The 26867-nt window shown below is 46.1% G+C and overlaps 1 protein-coding gene across 2 annotated transcripts in view; it reads right to left on the bottom strand.

Annotated features, from left to right (window-relative positions):
- The window catches only part of LOC137297099 (uncharacterized), a 41046-nt gene extending 18801 nt beyond the window's left edge, over positions 1-22245 (bottom strand). The window contains exon 1 of one of the 2 annotated variants that reach the window (XM_067829082.1): positions 21890-22245. In XM_067829082.1, coding sequence (XP_067685183.1) covers positions 21890-21935 — 46 coding nt within the window. In that variant the 5' untranslated portion in view covers positions 21936-22245. The remainder of the gene's footprint in view (positions 1-21889) is intronic. The other variant, XM_067829083.1, reaches the window with a different exon arrangement.
- Between the last annotated feature and the right edge of the window lie 4622 nt (positions 22246-26867).

Genomic DNA, 26867 nt, shown 5'->3' with positions numbered 1-26867 from the left:
ACCTCACTAGGGCCCGATCTGGTATCTGTTTCTCCTTCCCACGCAATGGAGCGGCCGACTCTGCAACTATTGATTTTAGTTTGATAGCGTCTGCCGGTTTCTTACCGGTGAGACGGGTGACTTCATGGTTGATTGCCGTCACCACCTTGGGTAACCTCGTGACCCATTCAGTCGATCGTTTTCCAGGGGTGACCATCTCCCTAGCATACTGATGGCCGAACAAGCGCTCAGCCAAAGTCCTATTAAATCTCTCAACTATGGCTTGGCTGCGATGGGCTCCGGCCGTGCCACGCCTGACCTTTGTATCGTGTTTGGCTAGCAGTTGTGACACGGCACCCATGAACTCCCGTCCGGGGTCAACTTGCAGCTCTGTTGGCCACGTCAGCGGACTGCGTTTGTATATGCGTTCGAATCCTCTGGCTACCTGGGCCGAATCTTTCGTGGTCAAGGGTTCGGCTTCCTTGTAACGACTGGCTACATCCACTACGGTTAAGGCATACTTGTACCTCTTGTCGTGGGGTAGGAACAGTAGGTCTGCCTGGTGAACGCTATTAGGTATGTTAATACCGAACCTCCTTCTAGGCACGTAGCGTGGTGCCGGCAAATAGATCTGCCACAGGGCTTGTTTTTCAAGCCACGCTTTTGGCTTTCCAGCCCAAGTAGTATAGGGAATGACAGTTCTAAAACACTTTCAAGAAATGTCTCTACAAAGCCTTATTTACTAAATAAGGCTTTGGTTGGGTCATTAGCTCTTGCTACTATTACCCCTACTACAAAAAGGTTGGGTGTCTATGAAACAGTTTACCGTGTATTGGTTGGAGGTAACACTGTGCCGTACGGTACGATCAATAATTCTTCTCTTACAAAACCCCTACCCGGCCCATCCCTCAAGTAGTACAAGTTAGGTTCGTCGGCTTTTATATCCACTTTATCTATGTTGTAAGTTTTGACTGACCATATAGGATCGGTGGCTCGCTTACGGCTATCGCCCTCGTGTTCCCCCGGCTGGTATAGATACCTCACTAGGGCCCGATCTGGTATCTGTTTCTCCTTCCCACGCAATGGAGCGGCCGACTCTGCAACTATTGATTTTAGTTTGATAGCGTCTGCCGGTTTCTTACCGGTGAGACGGGTGACTTCATGGTTGATTGCCGTCACCACCTTGGGTAACCTCGTGACCCATTCAGTCGATCGTTTTCCAGGGGTGACCATCTCCCTAGCATACTGATGGCCGAACAAGCGCTCAGCCAAAGTCCTATTAAATCTCTCAACTATGGCTTGGCTGCGATGGGCTCCGGCCGTGCCACGCCTGACCTTTGTATCGTGTTTGGCTAGCAGTTGTGACACGGCACCCATGAACTCCCGTCCGGGGTCAACTTGCAGCTCTGTTGGCCACGTCAGCGGACTGCGTTTGTATATGCGTTCGAATCCTCTGGCTACCTGGGCCGAATCTTTCGTGGTCAAGGGTTCGGCTTCCTTGTAACGACTGGCTACATCCACTACGGTTAAGGCATACTTGTACCTCTTGTCGTGGGGTAGGAACAGTAGGTCTGCCTGGTGAACGCTATTAGGTATGTTAATACCGAACCTCCTTCTAGGCACGTAGCGTGGTGCCGGCAAATAGATCTGCCACAGGGCTTGTTTTTCAAGCCACGCTTTTGGCTTTCCAGCCCAAGTAGTATAGGGAATGACAGTTCTAAAACACTTTCAAGAAATGTCTCTACAAAGCCTTATTTACTAAATAAGGCTTTGGTTGGGTCATTAGCTCTTGCTACTATTACCCCTACTACAAAAAGGTTGGGTGTCTATGAAACAGTTTACCGTGTATTGGTTGGAGGTAACACTGTGCCGTACGGTACGATCAATAATTCTTCTCTTACAAAACCCCTACCCGGCCCATCCCTCAAGTAGTACAAGTTAGGTTCGTCGGCTTTTATATCCACTTTATCTATGTTGTAAGTTTTGACTGACCATATAGGATCGGTGGCTCGCTTACGGCTATCGCCCTCGTGTTCCCCCGGCTGGTATAGATACCTCACTAGGGCCCGATCTGGTATCTGTTTCTCCTTCCCACGCAATGGAGCGGCCGACTCTGCAACTATTGATTTTAGTTTGATAGCGTCTGCCGGTTTCTTACCGGTGAGACGGGTGACTTCATGGTTGATTGCCGTCACCACCTTGGGTAACCTCGTGACCCATTCAGTCGATCGTTTTCCAGGGGTGGCCATCTCCCTAGCATACTGATGGCCGAACAAGCGCTCAGCCAAAGTCCTATTAAATCTCTCAACTATGGCTTGGCTGCGATGGGCTCCGGCCGTGCCACGCCTGACCTTTGTATCGTGTTTGGCTAGCAGTTGTGACACGGCACCCATGAACTCCCGTCCGGGGTCAACTTGCAGCTCTGTTGGCCACGTCAGCGGACTGCGTTTGTATATGCGTTCGAATCCTCTGGCTACCTGGGCCGAATCTTTCGTGGTCAAGGGTTCGGCTTCCTTGTAACGACTGGCTACATCCACTACGGTTAAGGCATACTTGTACCTCTTGTCGTGGGGTAGGAACAGTAGGTCTGCCTGGTGAACGCTATTAGGTATGTTAATACCGAACCTCCTTCTAGGCACGTAGCGTGGTGCCGGCAAATAGATCTGCCACAGGGCTTGTTTTTCAAGCCACGCTTTTGGCTTTCCAGCCCAAGTAGTATAGGGAATGACAGTTCTAAAACACTTTCAAGAAATGTCTCTACAAAGCCTTATTTACTAAATAAGGCTTTGGTTGGGTCATTAGCTCTTGCTACTATTACCCCTACTACAAAAAGGTTGGGTGTCTATGAAACAGTTTACCGTGTATTGGTTGGAGGTAACACTGTGCCGTACGGTACGATCAATAATTCTTCTCTTACAAAACCCCTACCCGGCCCATCCCTCAAGTAGTATAAGTTAGGTTCGTCGGCTTTTATATCCACTTTATCTATGTTGTAAGTTTTGACTGACCATATAGGATCGGTGGCTCGCTTACGGCTATCGCCCTCGTGTTCCCCCGGCTGGTATAGATACCTCACTAGGGCCCGATCTGGTATCTGTTTCTCCTTCCCACGCAATGGAGCGGCCGACTCTGCAACTATTGATTTTAGTTTGATAGCGTCTGCCGGTTTCTTACCGGTGAGACGGGTGACTTCATGGTTGATTGCCGTCACCACCTTGGGTAACCTCGTGACCCATTCAGTCGATCGTTTTCCAGGGGTGGCCATCTCCCTAGCATACTGATGGCCGAACAAGCGCTCAGCCAAAGTCCTATTAAATCTCTCAACTATGGCTTGGCTGCGATGGGCTCCGGCCGTGCCACGCCTGACCTTTGTATCGTGTTTGGCTAGCAGTTGTGACACGGCACCCATGAACTCCCGTCCGGGGTCAACTTGCAGCTCTGTTGGCCACGTCAGCGGACTGCGTTTGTATATGCGTTCGAATCCTCTGGCTACCTGGGCCGAATCTTTCGTGGTCAAGGGTTCGGCTTCCTTGTAACGACTGGCTACATCCACTACGGTTAAGGCATACTTGTACCTCTTGTCGTGGGGTAGGAACAGTAGGTCTGCCTGGTGAACGCTATTAGGTATGTTAATACCGAACCTCCTTCTAGGCACGTAGCGTGGTGCCGGCAAATAGATCTGCCACAGGGCTTGTTTTTCAAGCCACGCTTTTGGCTTTCCAGCCCAAGTAGTATAGGGAATGACAGTTCTAAAACACTTTCAAGAAATGTCTCTACAAAGCCTTATTTACTAAATAAGGCTTTGGTTGGGTCATTAGCTCTTGCTACTATTACCCCTACTACAAAAAGGTTGGGTGTCTATGAAACAGTTTACCGTGTATTGGTTGGAGGTAACACTGTGCCGTACGGTACGATCAATAATTCTTCTCTTACAAAACCCCTACCCGGCCCATCCCTCAAGTAGTACAAGTTAGGTTCGTCGGCTTTTATATCCACTTTATCTATGTTGTAAGTTTTGACTGACCATATAGGATCGGTGGCTCGCTTACGGCTATCGCCCTCGTGTTCCCCCGGCTGGTATAGATACCTCACTAGGGCCCGATTTGGTATCTGTTTCTCCTTCCCACGCAATGGAGCGGCCGACTCTGCAACTATTGATTTTAGTTTGATAGCGTCTGCCGGTTTCTTACCGGTGAGACGGGTGACTTCATGGTTGATTGCCGTCACCACCTTGGGTAACCTCGTGACCCATTCAGTCGATCGTTTTCCAGGGGTGACCATCTCCCTAGCATACTGATGGCCGAACAAGCGCTCAGCCAAAGTCCTATTAAATCTCTCAACTATGGCTTGGCTGCGATGGGCTCCGGCCGTGCCACGCCTGACCTTTGTATCGTGTTTGGCTAGCAGTTGTGACACGGCACCCATGAACTCCCGTCCGGGGTCAACTTGCAGCTCTGTTGGCCACGTCAGCGGACTGCGTTTGTATATGCGTTCGAATCCTCTGGCTACCTGGGCCGAATCTTTCGTGGTCAAGGGTTCGGCTTCCTTGTAACGACTGGCTACATCCACTACGGTTAAGGCATACTTGTACCTCTTGTCGTGGGGTAGGAACAGTAGGTCTGCCTGGTGAACGCTATTAGGTATGTTAATACCGAACCTCCTTCTAGGCACGTAGCGTGGTGCCGGCAAATAGATCTGCCACAGGGCTTGTTTTTCAAGCCACGCTTTGGCTTCCTCCGGGGGTACTCGCGCTATTTTAGCTAGCTTATCTACTGCGCTAGCTCCTTTCCAGTACCCACGCGGGCTGTAGTAAATAGCCTCAAATTTTTTCATGTCCATACGCGTATGTGTTTATCCCATCAATAGCTATCCAACGTTTCATGTCCATAGGCGACAGGGACGTCTTGTTTATAGTCAGTCCGTATATCTTATGCCCATCACTTCTAAGTGTGTTCATTTTATGTCTAAAGGTACAGGTCTTGAACAGGGCTTCCTTGAATCTGGCGTGTTTGATGTGTTGTTTCACCACATACTTCTTAACCCCCTTAGCCTTCCGGATTTCACTATTGTCGGCTTTCAGTATGGAGTACATCTTAGGTCTCAAACCTATGTACTCGGCTATGGGCGTGCCAGCACACTCGTCCTTCATCTTACCTAGGACCTTTTTATTTACCGTACTGTGTATGGCATGGGTCTTAGGGTAGTCACTGGTGTCGTATAAATCGAGGTGTTTTTTCATGTCCTCGTACACGTCCTCGGTTCGAATCTCCATCAGCAGGGAATCCGTGTCAGTGTACAGCACTTCACACCTGTCACCGTACTGTTTCTTGAGCTCGTTGTAGTAAAAGTCGTACATCAGGTGTTTGGATAAATCGAGGATGCTCATCCTCACGTAAACAGGCCGGTTGAATTTTATGTGGCTTTTCTTCATGTGTAGGGCAACCAGGTTGTCTGTGAATATCTTACTACGGTTGAATGCCGGACTGGCTATCAATCTCCTGAGCTTGTCTTCCTCACTCGACCGAACCAGCTTCACGGTCATGCGTTTCCTCAGGTTCTCCATAGTCTTACCAAACACCGAGTTGTTCATGAGCTTGTAGAGATTTTTCTCAAAATCACTGGTGGCTTTATTTCGTAGGTCTGTGTTCATTCTGATGTAGGGCTCCATCCATGGGCTCTGGTCGAACATGAGCACCCTGTGTATTTTGGCCAGCCTCATACCCAACGACAGGTACAGCTGTAGGTTGCGATAGTGAACGATGTACTTGGTCTTATTCATTAAGTTAGGCACGAGTTTTTCAACGTCTGTCACACGCCCACCTGACAAGTTATGTTGGTACTCAGACATCCAGTCTGGGTTAACCCTCATACGTTCGGGGGCCAGGGGGTAGCTGTTGTGTGATGTGTGTAATTCCTTGGTATACTCTAAGTCAACCTCGAGGATATACCCTTTGTTTGAATCTGGTGCAACCCCCATAACATCAACGTGGGGTACCCATTCGAATCCCCCTGTAGGTAGATACTGGCTCATGGCCCAGCCGTACAGGTTGTTTGCGTCAAGGTAGAGAATGTGATTGGTTGGCTTGTTAGGATCGTAACCTTTCACGTATTGATTATTTGCTTTCGCGTATCGTTTGGATGCCATGGAAATCCCACCTCGCAAGCCTTTCTCAATGAATAGGTGCATGTCGTAATCTGTGAGCAATTCCAAATTAACTCCGGTCTTTTTAAGCAAGGCGTCCCACGACAGACCTGGGCTGGTGTAATACCATGCGGGGTCGAGTTTATACTGCTTGAAACATGTCCGCCTAAACGTTTCAAACACGTCGGCTAACAGCAGTACATCTGTCCTCAAGTACAGGTCGTGATAATCACCCAGGTTCTTACAACCCAGTTTATTCCATACGTTGGTCGCGTGCGAGTAATCATCTCGTGAGACGGACGCCTCATTCAGCTTGCTATAAAAGCAGTCAATAGGGGGTAGTCTGGTCTCGGTGAACTTGGCCCAACTATCCATGTACTCATAGGGGTACACACCCTTCCTCATAAGCAGGGGTCTAGTCTCGGCGTCTGTGTATCGATCGGTGATAGGGAAGGTATTGTTGGCCTTGACCAGACTGTCGAGTAACGACAGGAGGAACTGAAACGAGTCAATGAACCTAAGTCCGTTTAAGCTGAAGGAGATGTATCTCTCCATGTTGTTGGGGATGCACGTTATATTACCATCGATTTTCGCGATGGCCTGCATGATCAAGTGTGAGTCGTACCCTCTCAAGTTGTGAAATACAACGGGGATGTTTATTGTCTTAGGGTTGATTTTAAGCTTGAGGTTGCACGCGTTGTGAGCGGCGCCTCTATACTTACCAGTTATGTGGCAGTGATCTCTCACCGAATCACCGTTAAGTGGTGAGTCACACACGTGACAGTTAGTGCTACTAGCGTGGGCTAGCCTGTCGACTCGGGTCATACGCAAGGGAGCGATTCTATACAATGTATTCCTAATAATTTTTTCTTCCTCCTGCAAACACTTTAGAAACCTTTCAGCCGCGTCAGGGCCCCTATATACTACCGGAGCTTTCGTTTCCCCGTCACAACGGACGACAATGTATCCAAACGAACAGGCTTTATGCTCTTGTGTTTTGTGGGTGAAGGGAGCCTCGACGGCGGTATCACTGGTGGAATCCCCACCCACAACTAAGGCTTCGAAGTCGGCGTATATAATATAAGGCACAGACATTTGATTCTTGTGGTTACTGAATTTTAGGATATTGTCACTTTCCTTAGGCATGTCGACTCGTATGGTCGTCTGCCCCACACCTTGGCAATCCTCCCGGTGGGATTCTAATAAATCAGCTCGACTGAAACCGTGTAGGCATCGTACACAAAAATGTTTTTCCCCATCGTGTTTCGACTGGTCGTGCAACAACCGGCTGAGATGTTTTATCCACGTGTAGTGATACTTTTCACCTCGTTGGATCATGAATATATTGATAACTTGGCGATCCTTCACCGGGCTGACCCTGTGTACTATTGTTGTGTTACCTTCGTGCCCAAAGACATTTATAGCCAGATTATTCTGTTTTTCTACTTTAGTGATCTGGGATATGGGGGTGGGTTCATCTATACCATCCCAGTTGAGCCCATCGTCTTGGGGATAATTAGAAGGCCTGTTCGGATTAGTGCCAGCTGGAAATAAGGCTGACCTGATAGCTAACCTCAGGCAATCGTTTCCTCTATTCTTAACGTTTACTATGGCATGTTTGTTCCTATAGTAGGGAGGCAAGGCTAGGTATGACCCGCCTCTGAACGGCACATAGTTAGCTATGTCTAGATAGACATTATCGATTTTATCTACAGCCCACCCGGACCCCAAGTGTGTGTAGCGTTCTAGGTATTCTCGTATCTGCTGAAAACTGGTATCGATTGATGCGTCAATGGTCTCTGTATGTGTGGCGACCTCTTGTTGACCTTGGAAGTAAGGCTGAACATACTCAGTGGCCCCTGTGGGGCCCCCAACCTGCTTATCGAGTGACATTTTCACTGTGATCTGAAACTTGATACTTCCTAAGTTATTTAGTTCCTGGTTGACCTTATCAGCTATCAGAGGCTTGATATCTGTAATGTCTATGTTTCTATCAACGTGCATGCGCCAACCTCTCAAATAGTTGCCTACAGCGCGCTCAGTGCGCACGAACTGTAGGTCAATAGCTCTATTCTCTCGTAATAATTCTACAAGCTGTGGTTTTCTCATACAGGAATACCCGCCTAAACCCAAATCGTGTGCCTCGGCTTTCAGTTGTTTTACAGTGGGAGGTTTTGCTACGGGGGCATGTGATAACAATGCGGTTAACCCGGCTCTCCCCAGGTTTGAATAACCCGTGTATCCAAGCTGTTTTGCTTGAGTTTTTAATTGTTTTACTGAAGGAGGGGCTTCTAAACCTAGTAATCTCAACAATGCTGACTTCCGCATTCTAGAATACCCGATCACACCTCTCTGTTTTGCGACCCGCTTGAGCTCGCTTACAGTAGACATCGTGTTTACACCTAAGAGAACCAATGTCTAATTGGTTCACAGTAAGGGGAGGTAACCCTTTCACGCACTGGAGTCTATCTTGAGCAGTCGCCTACGTTCTTTTATGTAGCCTTTTTTATTCTCGTAGATGAGTTGATGTCTGACTACGTTCGCTCCGTGAGCTTTACATAGACAGTAGTGTCCTTTAACCCCGATACCACACACAGAACACGTGTAGTTAGGGCTTCCCATATGGAAACAACAGAACCCCTGATTCCTGCATTTCCTACCACAGGCCTCGGTCTTCCCCATAAGTATGTATTCGCATCGGTATGGAGCGGGTCTCATGTTTACTTATATAGGTATTTTAATTTAATTGCTTCGCAACCAACGCAGTAGCTGCTATACCCAACACTATGAAGCCCAGTTCACGATTCATTTGTCCCTTGGATGGTGTGTAGTACTGAGCGAGTGTGGGTTTATTGAGCGGTTCCAATTGTTTACCAGTTAGTAGATAGTATTCTTTCATTGCTTCATCGACATCGTTGAATGTTTGAACGGCATGGTTTTCACGCTTGAGTTGCTCGTTAATAAAATCGATCCTCTGGAGGCGTTTTTTAACGTACTCGTCCTGTGCTCTTTGTAATTTCTCAGTAGCGAGATCGTGTCGCTTCCTTTCTTCCTGTATTTCAGCCGCGTGATCATCTCGTAGTTTCGAGAAGAGGAAATTACTCCCGGAAAATGCCAGGGCATTCACTAACGCCCCACCGAGCATCATAGCTATCGTGGCCATCCCTATATTTATTTCATTATATTATCAGGTATTATTCCTTGTTTTACTAGGATGTCTTTTGTGGCCATCGCCATACCAAGGTTCATTATGAGCATACCCATATCCTGCAGGTTGAAATCTAGCTTGATAGTTGGTTGTTTAAGCACCATTTTAGTCAACCGAGCGTACCCTACGGCTAGACTGGCTACCACTGTGGCGTGGTATGCGTCGTTGACGAACGTTTTCCCCTCAGACATTATGTATATGATATAAAATATTAAAATTATAACATGATATGCGGGTCGACGGTGGGGGTACCCCCCACACCCCCAACAGTGGGGGTTACCACCTCAGGTACCACCTCACGTCCCTCACGTGTATATAACCACGAGATAGCCAAGGCAGCAGTTACGCCTACAGCCAACAACAGTCGGGGGTTGGTCACTTTATGTTGGTTACACCACCGTTTTTTACCGGCAGCTACTCTCTTAGGATTCTTCTGTCTGGTCACTTCCCTCACTGGTTCCTGTGAAGGGGTCTCCTCCACTGTTGGGGGTACCTCCACTGGTTCCTGTGCAGCATCCATCTATACTATTATTATTATTCTTTCTCTCAAATTGACAATGTTTTGCCGTGATAATCGCCGCCGTCACTGGAGCCAACAACATACCATATTTGTGGTACAGCCCGCAGCTGATAGAGCTCACGGCGTGTTCGATAAAAGGGTCTTTATCTAGGTCCTCCCACAGGTAAAGTCGGCGCTCTGGTGGAATGGGAAGGAAGTGTGACACAATACCGGTGTATATCTGGGTCATAGCCGATCCTATTGTCTTTGTCATTTCTGCTCCGAGCCGGGACTCGTATCTAGCGTACAGCTTATCGATTTCTTCGGCTGACATTTTGTGAATTTTATCCGGAGTGTAGTCTCCAAAGTAATGTTTGGCTTTGCCGCCAACAGCCAACGCCACCAGTTTCTCTCGCTTGGGGGAATCCCCCACAGTGGGGGAACCCTCCAACGACAATTGTTCGAGTAATTCCTCACACTCCATCTTATAATATAACAAGTAAGATTTAGTTTTAACTATATAATACCCGATGCAGACAAAACACAGAGAAATGAAGGTTAAGTTGCACACGATAAATACTTCAAATATCATAGCTTTGCTTAGCTTTGCTTAGCTTTGCTTAGCTTTAGCTTAGCTTTGCTTAGCATACTATATATGCTACTGGTTGGTCGGTTTTTAGAACGAGCTTAGCGTGTTTAGTTTCAGCGAGCTGTTTCTTCACCCGTTCCCGTTCTAATTTACTCATCACATCGTTCTCTCTCAAACACTCCTCGAACGAATCCCTGTCCTTGCAGTGAAATAAGGCCACCCATCGCGTCTGCTCCCTGAGGTCTTTCAACACCGAGTTGAACTTCTGCGTTAGCACCCAGACGCTGTGATTTGCATGCCGGCCGGAGAAGGCCAGGTACGATAGCATGTCTCTCTTTTTTGTTATCTCGCGATTAGCGCTGCAGTCGTCCAGTATGAACAGCGTCGGTTCCCCTTTAAATTTCTCGTGAAGAGCTTTCAACCAGTCATGCAGGCGTGTTCCAGGGTCGATTTTGTGTACGTCCGGGTCCGTCATCACCCAAGGTCGCGCGTACGTTTTATTCATGCTCAGAGTAGGGCACATGATAACGATGTTATCGAACACATCCTTGTAGTAACCCTCCAACATATCCAACACGAAAACGGTCTTCCCACAGCCAGTCTGCCCGCACACTATGGCGCAGTGTGGGTCAGTGGGTAGTTGTGGCAGTTTATTGTTGGGGGGTGTGGGGGGTACCCCCCATCAGTAGATGGCTTGCACGAATCTCCCATTGTCTATATTAAGTTGCGCGTCCATAATAACGTACAGATATAATTTCAACTTACCAGCGGTTTGAGCCTTCTTAGTAATCTGGATAGTTATCCCTTCGCTGCCGTTATCTATACGGCGCCCGCTACCGTGCAGTTTATCATCATCCGTGGATCGCATGTCCAACCATAGGGCGTACTTGGTGGTCAGGTATTCACCGATCTGCACGGAGCCTAGGTCCAGGTCCTTTGTTATGTAGTCCCCAACTGGTAGCTTTTTTATCTCATCCCACTGCTGGTGTGGTCTCATACCATGACTGAACAGCTGGTTGGGCACGCCCTCGATGGTCACTTCCACCTTTTCAATCTCGGGGTTGAAAAACTTCTCGCTGTCCCTCCGGAATGGATCGTAATCCTCCACGGGGACGACCAGGATACCTTTCATCGATCGCGCCGGAACGTTCAGGTTGATATTCCACACAGTGTCGCTCTTATCTCGCACGACTGATCTATGCCTCAGTACGCGATCGTACAGGATAGCCATCTTCCCAGAGTACTGGCTTCGAACCTGCCTGGCCAGCTCCGGGCTAGTGACCATGTCGAACTCCAGAGAGATGTTGTCTATGGCATAACTGGCCTCATCACCGTTCGGCGTACGCACTACTTTGCTATAGTCGTTAAACGTGAGCTCGTATTCGAGCCTATCACCCAGCGCGGCCTGGTAAAACGGCGCGTGTCCCGTGAGCAACTCGAAGTCGAGCGGCACGCAGAATCGATTCCCGTATGCTAGAGCGATGGCCTTTTCACCGTCCGATAGCTTGTCTTGCTGGTCTGGCGTGAAGACGTATCCTATGCGCGACCGGGTTGATTTGCTGATGCCCTGGTACACATCATTGACTCGTTCTCTCTCGCTTTTCCAGAGATCCTTGTAGCAGTGAAACACGTCGCTGTCGTCGATGCTCAACACCTCGTTACCGCTGATCTTGACGGTCGTTTTCTTGATGATAGCTCGACCCACGTTCCGCACTAGCTCGCGTTTGTCGTTGTCGGAGGTCAACGTGATATTGAACGCCAGTCGAACAGTGCCTGGTACAATGAGGTCATTCTCACCAAGGTTTGGAAATCTAACCAGCAGAGTTTGATTCTGGTCTATCTTGCTGGGATTGTTGGTGATGGTCACTGACTGGCGCACGGCTCTGGCGCCTAATGGCTCTCTCAATCTTCTGAAAGGATCTAATTTTCTGCCGTACATTGTTATATAAAAGAAATATATTTTTAATACTAATGGATGAAGACATAGATATGACGGAGATGCCGGGCGCTAGTGCCCAGGCATTCGATGAGCAGGAGACCTCATTTACTAGTTCACCATTGAACCAAGAACTCTTGGAAACAACGGTAAATGATTATTACGAAAGTTTAAGAAGAGATAAAAACTACGTTGAACCACAGGGTCGATACCATAAGAATTTTTTTATTGATACAAAGGGTGTTCTACGCCTTAAGTCTGACCCAGGGGTTGACCTCTTTAACAAGAGCAATAAAAAACCACTGGCCTTGTCAACTCTAGCCAGCCGCCATGGTGTCGAATTTATCCGTACAAATCTAAACATGAATGATTACGGTGGTGCAATACCTAAGGTCGTTAAAGAAGATCTGCAAGCTACCAGATCCCACCTCACCACTAGAGATGAAATGACACCACAGCGTGCTACAGAAGCCTCGGACAGCATAGAAAAACTGTTGAGCACCTACTGGGACAAACCGTTACCGGGGTTTGACTTTCCGGTAAGGGAACTGCGCGGCTTAGATGAAGCCGTGAAACGCGTGCGTGGAGAACTCGTGAACAACATGCGGAAACTGAACGAAATCGACGAGCACATCGCCAGGGAAAAAACCAAACTCAACGAAACTGAAAACGATGATATGAAGCGCCGTATCAATGAACGACTACGCGATTTAGAAGACAAGAGACGTACACAATTGGAATCCGCTTCCTCGAATCGTGAACAGCTTCGATCCCAGATCAGTCGTATTCGGGAAACAATCGATAGAATACTGAATGAGGATACAACTTTAGCCAACAGGATTCGGATATTATTCCGGGAGCAAGGGATCACCATCGCCAGTATTCTGACTGCATTGGGTTTCATCATATCAACCCTGGTGGTGTCACTGGTGGGAGGAACCCCCACACCTGCCGGCGGGGGAACTCCAAGTGGCGGTGGGGGTGTTAAAGACTGGATAAAAAAACTCGGGGAAGGCCTAGCTAAACTGGCTGGTAAAGCCGCCGAAGCCCTTCCCGGCATCCTGGGTAGCATCGTCTCGTGGTTGTTGAGCGCTCTGTCTAAAACTGCCATGTGGCTCAGTCAAAACCTGTGGGCAGCCATCGTCGCCATGGCGGGTCTGGTGTACGTAGCGGCTAAGAAATCTTTAACCAAATAAGTCCCACAGTTACCCCACCAACCACTAAGGCTGTTTTATTATCAATATGCTGCTGATAGGAGGTCTGAATATGGGGGGCCACCTCCTGTGGTGTTGGTTGAACTTTAGACTCCGAGGGTGGCGCCACTATACCCTTTTCACGTGGTGGGATGTGTGGGATATAGGGGGTGTTAATATCGGGGTTGATACCCAACTTTTGGCCCGCCGTGGCTATGACTATTTTGTTGTTATAACCCACCACTTTTTTTATTCGCAGTTGCATATCACTCGGAGCCATGTACAACCCCACGCCGAACACGTAATTGACTTTCGATCTGGCGTATTCTAACACATTTTGGTAACGGTCGATGGCCCTCGGGAGATCAACTGGAGAATTGATAGCATCATCAACGTTGGAAACGAACTGTTTCTGAGCGTCGTAAGCAGTTCCCTTACCGAGGATGTTGGAACGCGTCATCGACTGCGCACCCAACAGCGCCCACACGTACGTTCGAATCGAGTCGTTCAAGCGTATTGTACCAGCACGAGTGAATTCTTTAGATGTTTTTGAGATCATTTTAGTCCAGGCTGTGGCTGCATCAGGATTGGTTTGCTTTATACAGCTGACATGGATCTTTTCATTCGTTGTGGGGCCTGTAAATGTATGCCGGTTTGGGTTGTATGAACCATCTTTAGAACCGGCATAATATGTTCCGGACCTGTAGAAGTACACGAGAACTATACCGAGACCATGGTTCACACCAGGAAGGCGAAAGTCTTTATTCGTTGGAATCTCAAACTCCCCACAAACACGTTCATAAGCGCGCCTATCATAGGGGTTATTCGTCATACTCCACGCTTTATCTTGGGGAAGAGGAGCACTTATTTCCTTCAATATTCGTCTCGTTTGATAATAAATATGAAACAAAATAACCGCCTTACTCAGTTCGTCTATACCGTAGTCTGGTGTCACACCCGACCCTGTCGTCGCACACCACACAGCAAAGTTGAGTTGGTTCTGCCAAAACTGCATTGGGTTTTGATTCCAGTTTACCACCGCCTGCGCGTTATTAACGGACACGATATAGTTTTCAAAGATATCAATAAAGGTTGTTTTAAACCCCGTACCATCTGCATTCACCACGATTTTCAAGTGTGCTAAATCCATATTATAATATATAAATTATATATTATAATATGTACATAACACTTCCAGGAATAACGAGCGGTGAGGCCGTTCAGCTGACGCACGCGATCGATAACACGTCAGGCCAACTCGAAGTCGCACTCTGCGATATCACCTACCTACCGCAATGGACTAACATCAATATCAGCAACAATAAGCTGTTCGTTAGTGGAACTCGCAGCCAGATAACTGACGGCTACTACAGCGTGTGCTCTCTAAACGATGAGGTCTTCAAACCCCTGGGAGCCGAACTCAAGATGAACGACTCAAACGGCACAGTGGTTTTAATCAACAACGGAAGAAACCCCTTGAGGCTCGGCCGACCATTAGCGAGGATACTCGGTATGCCTCCTGACGAGATAAAACCAACAACAACCGTCACAGGCACGAAGTTACCCGACCTAGTACCGTACCGAGAGCTGTACATTCATCTCGGTCAGGTGAGCACAACGTACAACATTCAAGGAGGTCACCCTTCCACTATACTGAGAGCAGTGCCGGTGAAAACTGAGAAATTCAACGACGGTAGAACCGAGTCGTTTTCACCACGGCAGTATAAGAGATTAACCCAGGGCAACATACCTGAGCTGACAATATCGGTGTTAGATATAAATCATAATCCTGTAAATATAGGATACCTCAGCTTAACGCTTCATGTAAAATGACCAGCGCACAAGGACCCGGAGTGAAAAAATGCGTCAATATCGGGATCTCCGACCTCGGAGACACGCGCGGTTTCGACGCTCCCGGAGTAGATGGTAAATCGTATGCCTTGCAACTGAAAAACAACATTTACAAACGCGTTGAAATCCCCTCTGGTGGAACCCTAAGTGATATGATAGATACCACAAGAGCAACAGTCAACACTAAGTACGCCCTTGTCAACACCGGTGATAATAATTGGATAATATACCCATCGTTCGGTGGTAAACTGTTCGACTTAGACGATGTTGAGAGCACTACCGTCGTCCAAAACAAACCATATATGCTCGTCTTCACCGAAGATAACAAGTGGGTGTTGTTACCCGATAACGACGACTGCTTTCTCAATATTAGACTCGTCTCCCCTTACGTGTTTACGGATAACAAAGACAACCACCTAAACAAAGTCGTGAACAATGGAACCCTGCTCGTGGCTTACGTCCCAACTCAGAGACGTAGCGTAGTCGTCAGCCCAGTCAACACTATAGCAGCCCACATGCTATCGAGTAAACCGGCCATACAAAACGTGAAATTGCAGTTGGTGTCTGAATTCGAAGGCGTGGTCAAGATACTAGAGAGTCTACCGGCAAACTCAACACTGATCATCAAAGTCTACCTAGGGGAACCATCGGGGAATAATATCGAGATCGTGAAGGGGATCAAACTCGGGTGGGTGAAACGACACCAGTATCAAGTATGCAACGTTTACGTGCGGGTGGGTGTCGACTCCAACACCAGTCTGCAGGGGGTCAACGTGATCGTGGAAAACAAGATATCACTAACCAATATCTTCCTGCCTGACAACATACACTTCATGGGTATGAAGTTCACCCCTGAATTATTATCAGAAAACCAGTTGGAAATTATATCGTAATAGTATAATAATGACCAGTCATCATCCCAACACTACACTTAACGACTTAGGAGATACGGAGGGATTCGATCAGCCTGGTGAGGAAGATGAATTATACATCCTGCAATTCAAAGACAACGTGTACAGACGGATGTCGTTATCAGATTTTAAAGAGCCCAAATGGTTGATCAACTTAACACTCGCCTCACCTTATATCACTTTAACTGAATTGGGGCGTATCTCTAAGATTAGGAATAACGGTATCTGGCTCGGGGATTTCATTCCGGAGAGGGGATTAATAAGAACTAGCAAAAATGGGTTAACGTCTTTCTTCAAAAATAAATTAACATTTAGTAATCCTGAAATAATATTCCCCCCTTTCACACTCATCATAGAAGTCTTCTTTGAGTATTCAGACAATGGAGACCCCCCAATAGTACACCAAATTTTACCCGAGGTGTTAATGAGCTGGTTTAGCATACACAAAGGCAAATATTGCCGTATTGTTATACAACAGGATACCACGGGTCCTATAAACCACGTAATAAGCCTCCTGGGGGTTTCTATTACAACAGGAAATTCTATTAGCCTCTCACCTATTACCCTGACTAATAGTCTAGAACTTATAGACTTTAAATTCATTAATAGATTTTTAACTGAAACCCAATTAAAATATCTTTCAAAATATACATTATAGGATGGGTCTGTACCCAGTCGTAGAGGAAGTAGCGAAGACGCTGGAAACCGTAGATGGGTTCCGCTTGAGGCAGTTATGTGATGTGAAACGTCAACTAGAACAAGACCGTGACACGCGGAAAGCACTATGTAAAAAGTACAATAGAGCTTTCAATATCGTGGACGGGGCTGACACTACCCTTATGGCAACCAGCATGGGACTAGGGGCGGCAGGCGTTGGGTTGTTAGCTACCATCGTGGCCGCACCTATAGTGCTAGGTTTTGAAATAACAGCTGGGGTGGCAGGGGTGTTAGGGTTGGCGCTTAAGTTAGTATCACGCAGACTTCATCGTAAGGCATTGAAACACGACGAGATCAGGGTTCTGGCCGAAGCAAAGCTGAACACAGTGAGTGAGCGTATTTCCACGGCACTCTCTGATAGTAAGATCTCCGAAGAGGAGTTTCGTTCAATCCTCTCTGAACTCAAAAAATATAACGGAATGAAACAAGATATTCGATCCAAGTCTCGTAAGTCTGCTATCAGTGAGGACGAGAAAAAAAAGTACATAGAACAGGGGATACAAAAAGCCCAGCAAGCCTTTATTATGAACACCAAAGAGATCGTAGGCGGCTCACGTTAAACTGTTTCATTGATATAAACGTGACATAGGCACAGTGTTACCTCCAACACACGTTAAGTAGTAGGGGGAACACGAGGGTGATAGCCGTAAGCGAGCCACCGATCCTATATGGTCAGTCAAAACTTACAACATAGATAAAGTGGATATGAAAGCCGACGAACCTAACTTATACTACTTGAGGGATGGGCCGGGTAGGGGGTTTGTAAGAGAAGAATTATTGATCGTACCGTACAGCACAGTGTTACCTCCAACACACGTTAAGTAGTAGGGGTAATAGTAGCAAGAGCTAAGGGCCCAACCAAAGCCTTATTTACTAAATAAGGCTTTGTAGAGACTTTTCTTGAAAGTGTTTTAGAACTGTCATTCCCTATACTACTGCCCAGGTCTGTCGTGGGACGCCTTGCTTAAAAAGACCGGAGTTAATTTGGAATTGCTCACAGATTACGACATGCACCTATTCATTGAGAAAGGCTTGCGAGGTGGGATTTCCATGGCATCCAAATGATACGCGAAAGCAAATAATCAATACGTGAAAGGTTACGATCCTAACAAGCCAACCAATCACATTCTCTACCTCGACGCAAACAACCTGTACGGCTGGGCCATGAGCCAGTATCTACCTACAGGGGGATTCGAATGGGTACCCCACGTTGATGTTATGGGGGTTGCACCAGATTCGAACAAAGGGTATATCCTCGAGGTTGACTTAGAGTATACCAAGGAATTACACACATCACACAACAGCTACCCCCTGCCCCCCGAACGTATGAGGGTTAACCCAGACTGGATGTCTGAGTACCAACATAACTTGTTAGGTGGGCGTGTGACAGACGTTGAAAAACTCGTTCCTAACTTAATGAATAAGACCAAGTACATCGTTCACTATCGCAACCTACAGCTGTACCTGTCGTTGGGTATGAGGCTGACCAAAATACACAGGGTGCTCATGTTCGACCAGAGCCCATGGATGGAGCCCTACATCAGAATGAACACAGACCTACGAAAAAAAACCACCAGTGATTTTGAGAAAAATCTCTACAAGCTCATGAACAACTCGGTGTTTGGTAAGACTATGGAGAACCTGAGGAAACGCGTGACCGTGAAGCTGGTTCGGTCGAGTGAGGAAGACAAGCTCAGGAGATTGATAGTCAGTCCGGCATTCAACCGTAGTAAGATATTCACAGACAACCTGGTTGCCCTACACATGAAGAAAAGCCACATAAAATTCAACCGGCCTGTTTACGTGGGGATGAGCATCCTCAATTTATCCAAACACCTGATGTACGACTTTTACTACAACGAGCTCAAGAAACAGTACGGCGACAGGTGTGAAGTGCTGTACACTGACACGGATTCCCTGCTGTTAGAAATTCGAACCGAGGACGTGTACGAGGACATGAAAAAACACCTCGATTTATACGACACCAGCGACTACCCTAAGACCCATACCATACACAGTACGGTAAATAAAAAGGTCCTAGGTAAGATGAAGGACGAGTGTGCTGGCACGCCCATAGCCGAGTACATAGGTTTGAGACCTAAGATGTACTCCATACTGAAAGCCGACAATAGTGAGATCCGGAAGGCTAAGGGGGTTAAGAAGTATGTGGTGAAACAACACATCAAACACGCCAGATTCAAGGAAGCCCTGTTCAAGACCTGTACCTTTAGGCATAAAATGAACACACTTAGAAGTGATGGACATAAGATATACGGACTGACTATAAACAAGACGTCCCTGTCGCCTATGGACACGAAACGTTGGATAGCTATTGATGGGATAAACACATACGCGTATGGACATGAAAAAATTTGAGGCTATTTACTACAGCCCGCGTGGGTACTGGAAAGGAGCTAGCGCAGTAGATAAGCTAGCTAAAATAGCGCGAGTACCCCCGGAGGAAGCCAAAGCGTGGCTTGAAAAACAAGCCCTGTGGCAGATCTATTTGCCGGCACCACGCTACGTGCCTAGAAGGAGGTTCGGTATTAACATACCTAATAGCGTTCACCAGGCAGACCTACTGTTCCTACCCCACGACAAGAGGTACAAGTATGCCTTAACCGTAGTGGACGTAGCCAGTCGTTACAAGGAAGCCGAACCCTTGACCACGAAAGATTCGGCCCAGGTAGCCAGAGGATTCGAACGCATATACAAACGCAGCCCGCTGACGTGGCCAACAGAGCTGCAAGTTGACCCCGGACGGGAGTTCATGGGTGCCATGTCACAACTGCTAGCCAAACACGATACAAAGGTCAGGCATGGCACGGCCAGAGCCCATCGCAGCCAAGCCATAGTTGAGAGATTTAATAGGACTTTGGCTGAGCGCTTGTTTGGCCATCAGTATGCTAGGGAGATGGCCACCCCTGGAAAACGATCGACTGAATGGGTCACGAGGTTACCCAAGGTGGTGTCGGCAATCAACCATGAAGTCACCCGTCTCACCGGTAAGAAACCGGCAGACGCTATCAAACTAAAATCAATAGTTGCAGAGTCGGCCGCTCCATTGCGTGGGAAAGAGAAACAGATACCAGATAGGGCCCTAGTAAGGTATCTGTACCAGCCGGGGGAACACGAGGGTGATAGCCGTAAGCGGGCCACCGATCCTATATGGTCAGTCAAAACTTACAACATAGATAAAGTGGATATGAAAGCCGACGAACCTAACTTATACTACTTGAGGGATGGGCCGGGTAGGGGGTTTGTAAGAGAAGAATTATTGATCGTACCGTACGGCACAGTGTTACCTCCTACCAACACACGTTAAACGGTAAACGTGTAGTAGGGGTAATAGTAGCAAGAGCTAAGGGCCCAACCAAAGCCTTAGTTAGTAAATAAGGCGTTGTAGAGACTTTTTTTGAAAGTGATCCAGAACCCCCATTCCCTATACTACTAAAGGCCCTCACAGCTGACAATGGTATCACTCTCTACCCATACTCTACCCACACCTTATAGAAAGCCCCACACAGCTGACAACGTTGTCACCCTCTATCCACACCTTGTAGAAAGGCCCACGCAGCTGACAATGGTATCACCCTCTACCAACACTCTACCCACACCTTGTAGAAAGGCCCACACAGCTGACAACGTTGTCACCCTCTATCCACACCTTGTAGAAAGGCCCTCACTGCGGAAAACGGCGTAACATCTACCCATACTCTACCCACACCTTGTAGAAAGGCCCACACAGCTGACAACGGCGTCATCCTCTACCCACACTATGTAGAAAGGCTCACACAGGTGACACCGTAGCATGTTGTAGCATTTTGGGAGTGGTGCCGGGAAATGAGGTGCTTGATTTGGATTAAGATGAAGGTTGGGGTGAAATTAGGTAATAATGTATTGATAAGATAATTTGTAAATAGGTATATTGACTGCCACAAAATTTGTAGTATTTCAGTGTGATTTCTTTGATGCATCAGTCTAATTTTTACGTTATTGTTATCGTTTTTAAAAGAGATTATGAACTTTGAATTTATGAATCGGTCTTTAAAACGATTATGCAAATTACTAAATGCAAGTGGTTAGATTTACAGATGAGCTTGTTATCATTAATATTCTTCTACAATGTTTCTCAGATGTAATTAACACTTATTACAGATCATGTTGAATCAATGTGCATTGTCAAGCAGTCACATGGGATGTTACCATTCAAAATGTAAAATCTCAGCAGTGTGTGATTACGATCTGAAATTAAATGCACTGAGCCAATGCGCCCGAGAAAGCATGTAAGCATACATTCGTCTTCGGTAACACTGCCCTGCATTTGGTGCAGTCAAGTGAATAGGTTGTCATAGTCACCATTTAAAAAAGCACGCTCAAGGGCGTCCTTGAAATGCTTAACAATATGACTTATCTAGCCATGTCCTTGAAGGTTCTCGATCAGATCATGTCAAAACTCACGACGGTCTACCTGCATTTGATATCAAGGGGTATCATAATGGCTCTTAGTTTGTAGGTCCCACTAAAACGAACGTTTAGTGCAGGCATTAGTTCTAGTTCTATGTAGGTGCGTCCAACAATTACATGGAAGCAGTGCTTCAGCGTTAAGTATTGATGAATACAAAGTATATATTCACAGGTAGGTATATTTCTTAAATACGTTTTTATGTAAGAAGTGACATGTACATTCAACTATTTTTGATGACTCAAATGTTTATACGTCGTTATGACGAGCAGGTGGATGCCCGGCCGATCATCTGTGCAGGTGGAGTTTCAGAAGATAGAATCTCCGATCATGAAGTATTAAGTAAAGTTACCGTTGCACATAAAACACGATATGTGTGAAATATCACGAAATGCTTACCATATAAGAGCGCAATGAACACAGCTACAAACATGTTCCCCTTCATGGTGGTTGTAGAAGAATTGCTGTGCTCGTCCCACTGGAAGGATGAAACGCGTGAATGCACAATAACGCTCCCACCTGAACTCTGAACTTTGTGAGTAAACAGATTCAGAACGAGGCGCTAAATAGGGTGGCGTCTCGTCCAATCAAGTCAATCGTGAGTGATTTTACAGGAAGTGAGAAAATGAGATCATCGGAATGCTGGGCGTTGTTTCTGTGGATGTGATTGTTGTGGGTGACACATGCACCCGAGTCACTGACACGCCACCCACCCACACCACCCGATTCATGACATCGTGCCTCATCACAAGCCTAGTTTGCGGTACAGGTAATCCAGCTCATGATGGATACGGGAAAGAGTGAGTGAGTTAGTTGGGTTTTACGCCGTAATTTAACCATACAACACCTGAAATGGGCTTCATATATTGTGCGCATGTGGAGAATCGAACCTGGGTCTTCGGCGATCCACTGGAAATAATTAGAAATAACCTAGCCACCACTGAGTAACAAATGTTACCTTCAGTGGGTAACATTAGAGGATTCGTATAACGGATGCCGCGTGATCTGGCAGGAATATTGCTAAAAGCGGCGTAACACCATACTCGCTCACACACTCACACACTCACACTCACACACACACTCACTAAGTATCATGATAATAAAAGTAATCGATTCCTGGTATGGCAAACGAATGGTTGATGTAACGTTTCATCAGTTATGATACACAACAAGTGATGTGAAGCTGTGACACTGTGATGCTGTGATGTTGTGATGCAGTGATGCGATGCTGCGATGCAGTGATGTAGTGATCTTGTGTTGTAATAATACTGGTCTATTGTGATGTGGTAATGCCGTGATGTCATGATGTTGTGATGCAGTAATTTATGATGTCAGTAATGTGATTAAGTGATGTTATCATGCAGTGATGTGATGCAGTAATGTTGCAATGCAGTGATGGTGTGATGTAGTAATGGTGTGACGCAGTAATGTGACGCAGTGGTGCAGTGATGTTATGATGTCAGTGATGTGATGCAGTTATAAAGTGATGCAGTGATGTGATTGCGAGGCCTCTTACATTCTCGTTTTGTCACCACCTTACCGTGTTTCCTCCAAATGAAGAACCTCTGAGAAGCCTTAATTGGCTTCCGTTATAAATCATATCTTTCATCATAATTAACAAAACACAAACATGATCATCAAAGATATCTGCTACTGAAGAAGAAGAATCAGATTCCGACAAATCGGGCTAGATTGTCCTTTTCCAGGTGAACTTCTAATGTAAAGAGGGGAGAGGCTGACTTCAAATGTCCATTTGAAGTTTTGGTCTGATGCAACTTTAACATTCTACTCCTGCAAGAGTCCCTGACGGCCTCCAGCTGTAGGTGGACAGTCCACATATAGACTGTACTTGCCAATTGATACTTGGATTGTCATGCTTTTGCACAATTAAGTCTTGTGTTTGTCTGTTGTTGTTTTTTACTGTTAGGGGACAATGGGTGATTTTGGTATTTCTGGACCAGTTGTATGCTCTCCTAAAAGAGCAAATAACATCTCCGATGAGTGGAGTTGAAAGATGGTCCATGTTGGTCTGGAGTACAGAGGAAAGCCAGGTTCGGGGTGTCAGCCCTACCTGGGTAATGTACGTGAAGTTCAAGGAATATGTAAATTCCCAATAATAGGAGCTGCGCATAATCAGAACATAATTATTCTATTGTATTTATATTATTGTTGCTTATTGAGCATGATTGGCAGACACTGAAATTGGCAAGTGTAGCATATAATTACGTATGATTGCAACAGCAAACAGCAACAGCGGCGTGTGGACCCTTATCAACAAGCGTTTGAAGTGGTAAACACCACTGCATGTAGCGCGAGAATGTGGCTCAAGGTCAAGATACAAATGCTGGGTGTTCTATGCGGACGCCCAAGATCCAACAACCGTTTAAAATGAGTAAGTTACTGAGAAATATTTCCTACTAACTGATTAAGCGCATCGACATCTTACATGATCGCGCGTGCGTGCGTGCGTGCGTGGTGAGTATCGTCAAGTGTTTCCTCGAATGAACGGAAAGTTCTCTTACATTCCCGAGAAACAAAACGGAAGGATGATTTCATAAGGGACTGTCCAAGTGGTTTGTGGTATGGTGATCAGACTGTATGAGTCACAAGAACGTTCACAGTGAACAAACGTTGCTCGACTATCACATATGTCGTTAGTGACACCTTGCAGGTGTGTTCAGGGATCCCGTACAGATATCCTTTGCTCGCCTACCTCCTCAGTACACACGAATGTCAACACACTCTACCAGTGTGATTGCGTTCGTTCCACAACTCTACACAGTCTCCATTAAAGACTCTTCAATAATTGAGACACGGGTGCCCCGGGTGGTTAAGAGTTGCGTCCCTTGGGTGTGCCAGAAACCTGTAATTGTGAGTTTTAATCCCAGGAGTGTTTATTACTGAAATTTATGTCTACAGCAGCTCTTGGTTCAAGAGGGGTGGTGGGGCAACCTAGAGGTTAAAGCGTTCGTTCGTCACACCACAGACCCGGGTTCGATTCTCCACATGGGTAGTATGTGAAGCCCATTTCTTGTGTTCCCCGCCGTGATATTGCTAGAATATTACCAAAAGCGACGTAAACCCAAACTCACTCACTCACTCTTGGTTCAAAGCTATATACTTGAACATTCATTAAGGATCATGCATTTTACAAAAAGTATGTAGCTGAAATATGACTGGTACGATTCATTGTTGGACATATAAGAGTCGTAAGGGGCGACTAACTGAGATCTCGTGATGTCAGTCACTGGATTGTTTTGACTAGAGCATTTTATTGTCAGACCACCATCATAAAGACTGAGAACTGTTGGTCATTTGGACTCTGCTGAAGAGTACCAAGCCCCAGGCAATACCAATAGTATCTAACAGATGACACTAATCTTCAATTGCTGCTAATCAGACGTCTGTTCTCCTACATTGGTTTCGACTGCCTCTGTGGTGCAGTGGTTACAAAGGAGAGCGGTAGGTCGAGGGTTCCATTCCCGGTCGCGTCAAACCAAAAGACGTTACACTATGGCAAGGGGTGTTCTCTACCTGGCACTCGGCATTAATGGGTAAAACAGACACTGGTCGGCTCGGAGATTGTATAATGTGTCGGGGTAGTCATGCTTGACTGCGGCATGGTATCACAGCGAGTTTGTACTATAAAACCAGCTTCTGTCTGTGCTAGTACATGAAGTGACCCTACACACACATGAACGCAGTAGTACTCTAAATGCGACCCCATTTCACCTCTCAGGCCCTCGTGTCATTGCGAGGGTTAAAGATTTTTGTCTAAAAATATAAAGATTTTGAGATGACCCCCGACCTGAAACGCTCCACAGCATAATGTATCTAGATATGTTGTACTGCGAAGCGTTTCAAGTCACGGGCCATCTCAAAATGTATTTAAAAAATAATCCTCGCAATGTCACGAGGGCCTGTGTTTCACCTCACCTGACACAGTATAGCCTGCTCTAACATACCTGGCTTAATGCCCGTGACAGTTAGTTCACGTTTTGAACTGCATACCGCTTAGCTCTCACTCACCAAAGTAAACCCAAGGCGTTGAGACGGGTCAGAGGAGAAATTAGCCTGTAATGTTAGGGACTGTGCTATGCACTGGTGATGCGTAATGAACAATTTCGTGTGGTCGTGTGAACAATTTAATACTTACTGAGAAGATGTATGACATACTATGACAGCATATTGGCATAGATACATGTATATGTATATGTGTGTGTGTCTATAGCTTTCTATCTCTATATATATCTATCTATCTATCTATCTATCTATCTATCTATATATATATATATATATATATTTGTGTGTGTATACATATATATATTATATATATATATATATATATATATATATATATAGAGAGAGAGAGAGAGAGGGAGAGAGAGAGAGAGAGAGGCGCACACAAAATATCTAACACATATATGCCTGTATGATCTAATAGATACTCTTGCATACAATATGGCAATCAATCGATGGAAGTGTGACCTGCTATAAGCTTACAGTAATGAGCTGAAACTATGCCTCATATTGACAGTATTGAAGCTTTCTCGATGAAATCATGTGAATCATTTTGACAGACCTAAACCACAGTAAAATGGTTGTGAGAATGTCAACTATAACAAAAGAAAACATGTTTAAAACAAATGCTGATATTTATGGAAGGGACAACGTCGCGTTGCCAAAAAAGGCAAATTAACCGAAGCACGACGATGCGATAACGAGACATTTCGGCCCTTTGTCGCAAATGTCGCATTGTTGTACTTTGAAAAGTGGGTATTTTAATTATCCACAGGGCGACGATGCGGCATAGCATCAGTTTTCAAAATACGTCGCATTGTCTCCCCTTCTAAGATGTACAACATAAAATAAAACACTTAAATTGCGCGACAACGCGACAATGCTCCTTCTAGGTTTCCATAGATATCAGTTATGACAAGCAGGAAGCATATAGGATGCATAGGCTAGATCACCACATCCCGACACCATACAGACAGGATGCGACGCTCAGTTTAATTTTAATTGTTTTGTTTAAAGACTGTATTTGTCAGCAACATCTTTTCATTTCATCTGGAAATCTTTCAAAGGCTTCAGGGAAGCAAGCATTAAACACCGTTGGTGTTGACTGTTCAAAACGTTACTGTCGTCCTATTGTAGCTGTGATGCTTTAACACGCCTTGACTACTACTAGATAGAACAGAGTCCTGCGCTAGTTTAGTGTCGGTGGTCATTAAGTGGGGTTTGTGGGGCTTACATTTTGTCCTTTTGTTGTCCAACAAGATACATTGATTTATTGACCTGGAATCCTTTTGGTGGCAAATGAGTACAATGGCAGCAAATATTAAACTGTCAAGAACAATCAATACATAACAAAATA

The sequence above is a fragment of the Haliotis asinina genome, chromosome 9 (assembly GCF_037392515.1).
Source record: "Haliotis asinina isolate JCU_RB_2024 chromosome 9, JCU_Hal_asi_v2, whole genome shotgun sequence".
In the NCBI taxonomy this organism is placed as follows: Eukaryota; Metazoa; Mollusca; class Gastropoda; order Lepetellida; family Haliotidae; genus Haliotis; species Haliotis asinina.
The sequence above is the reverse complement of the archived record's forward strand: the minus strand, read 5'-3'. Positions and strand labels throughout refer to the sequence as shown.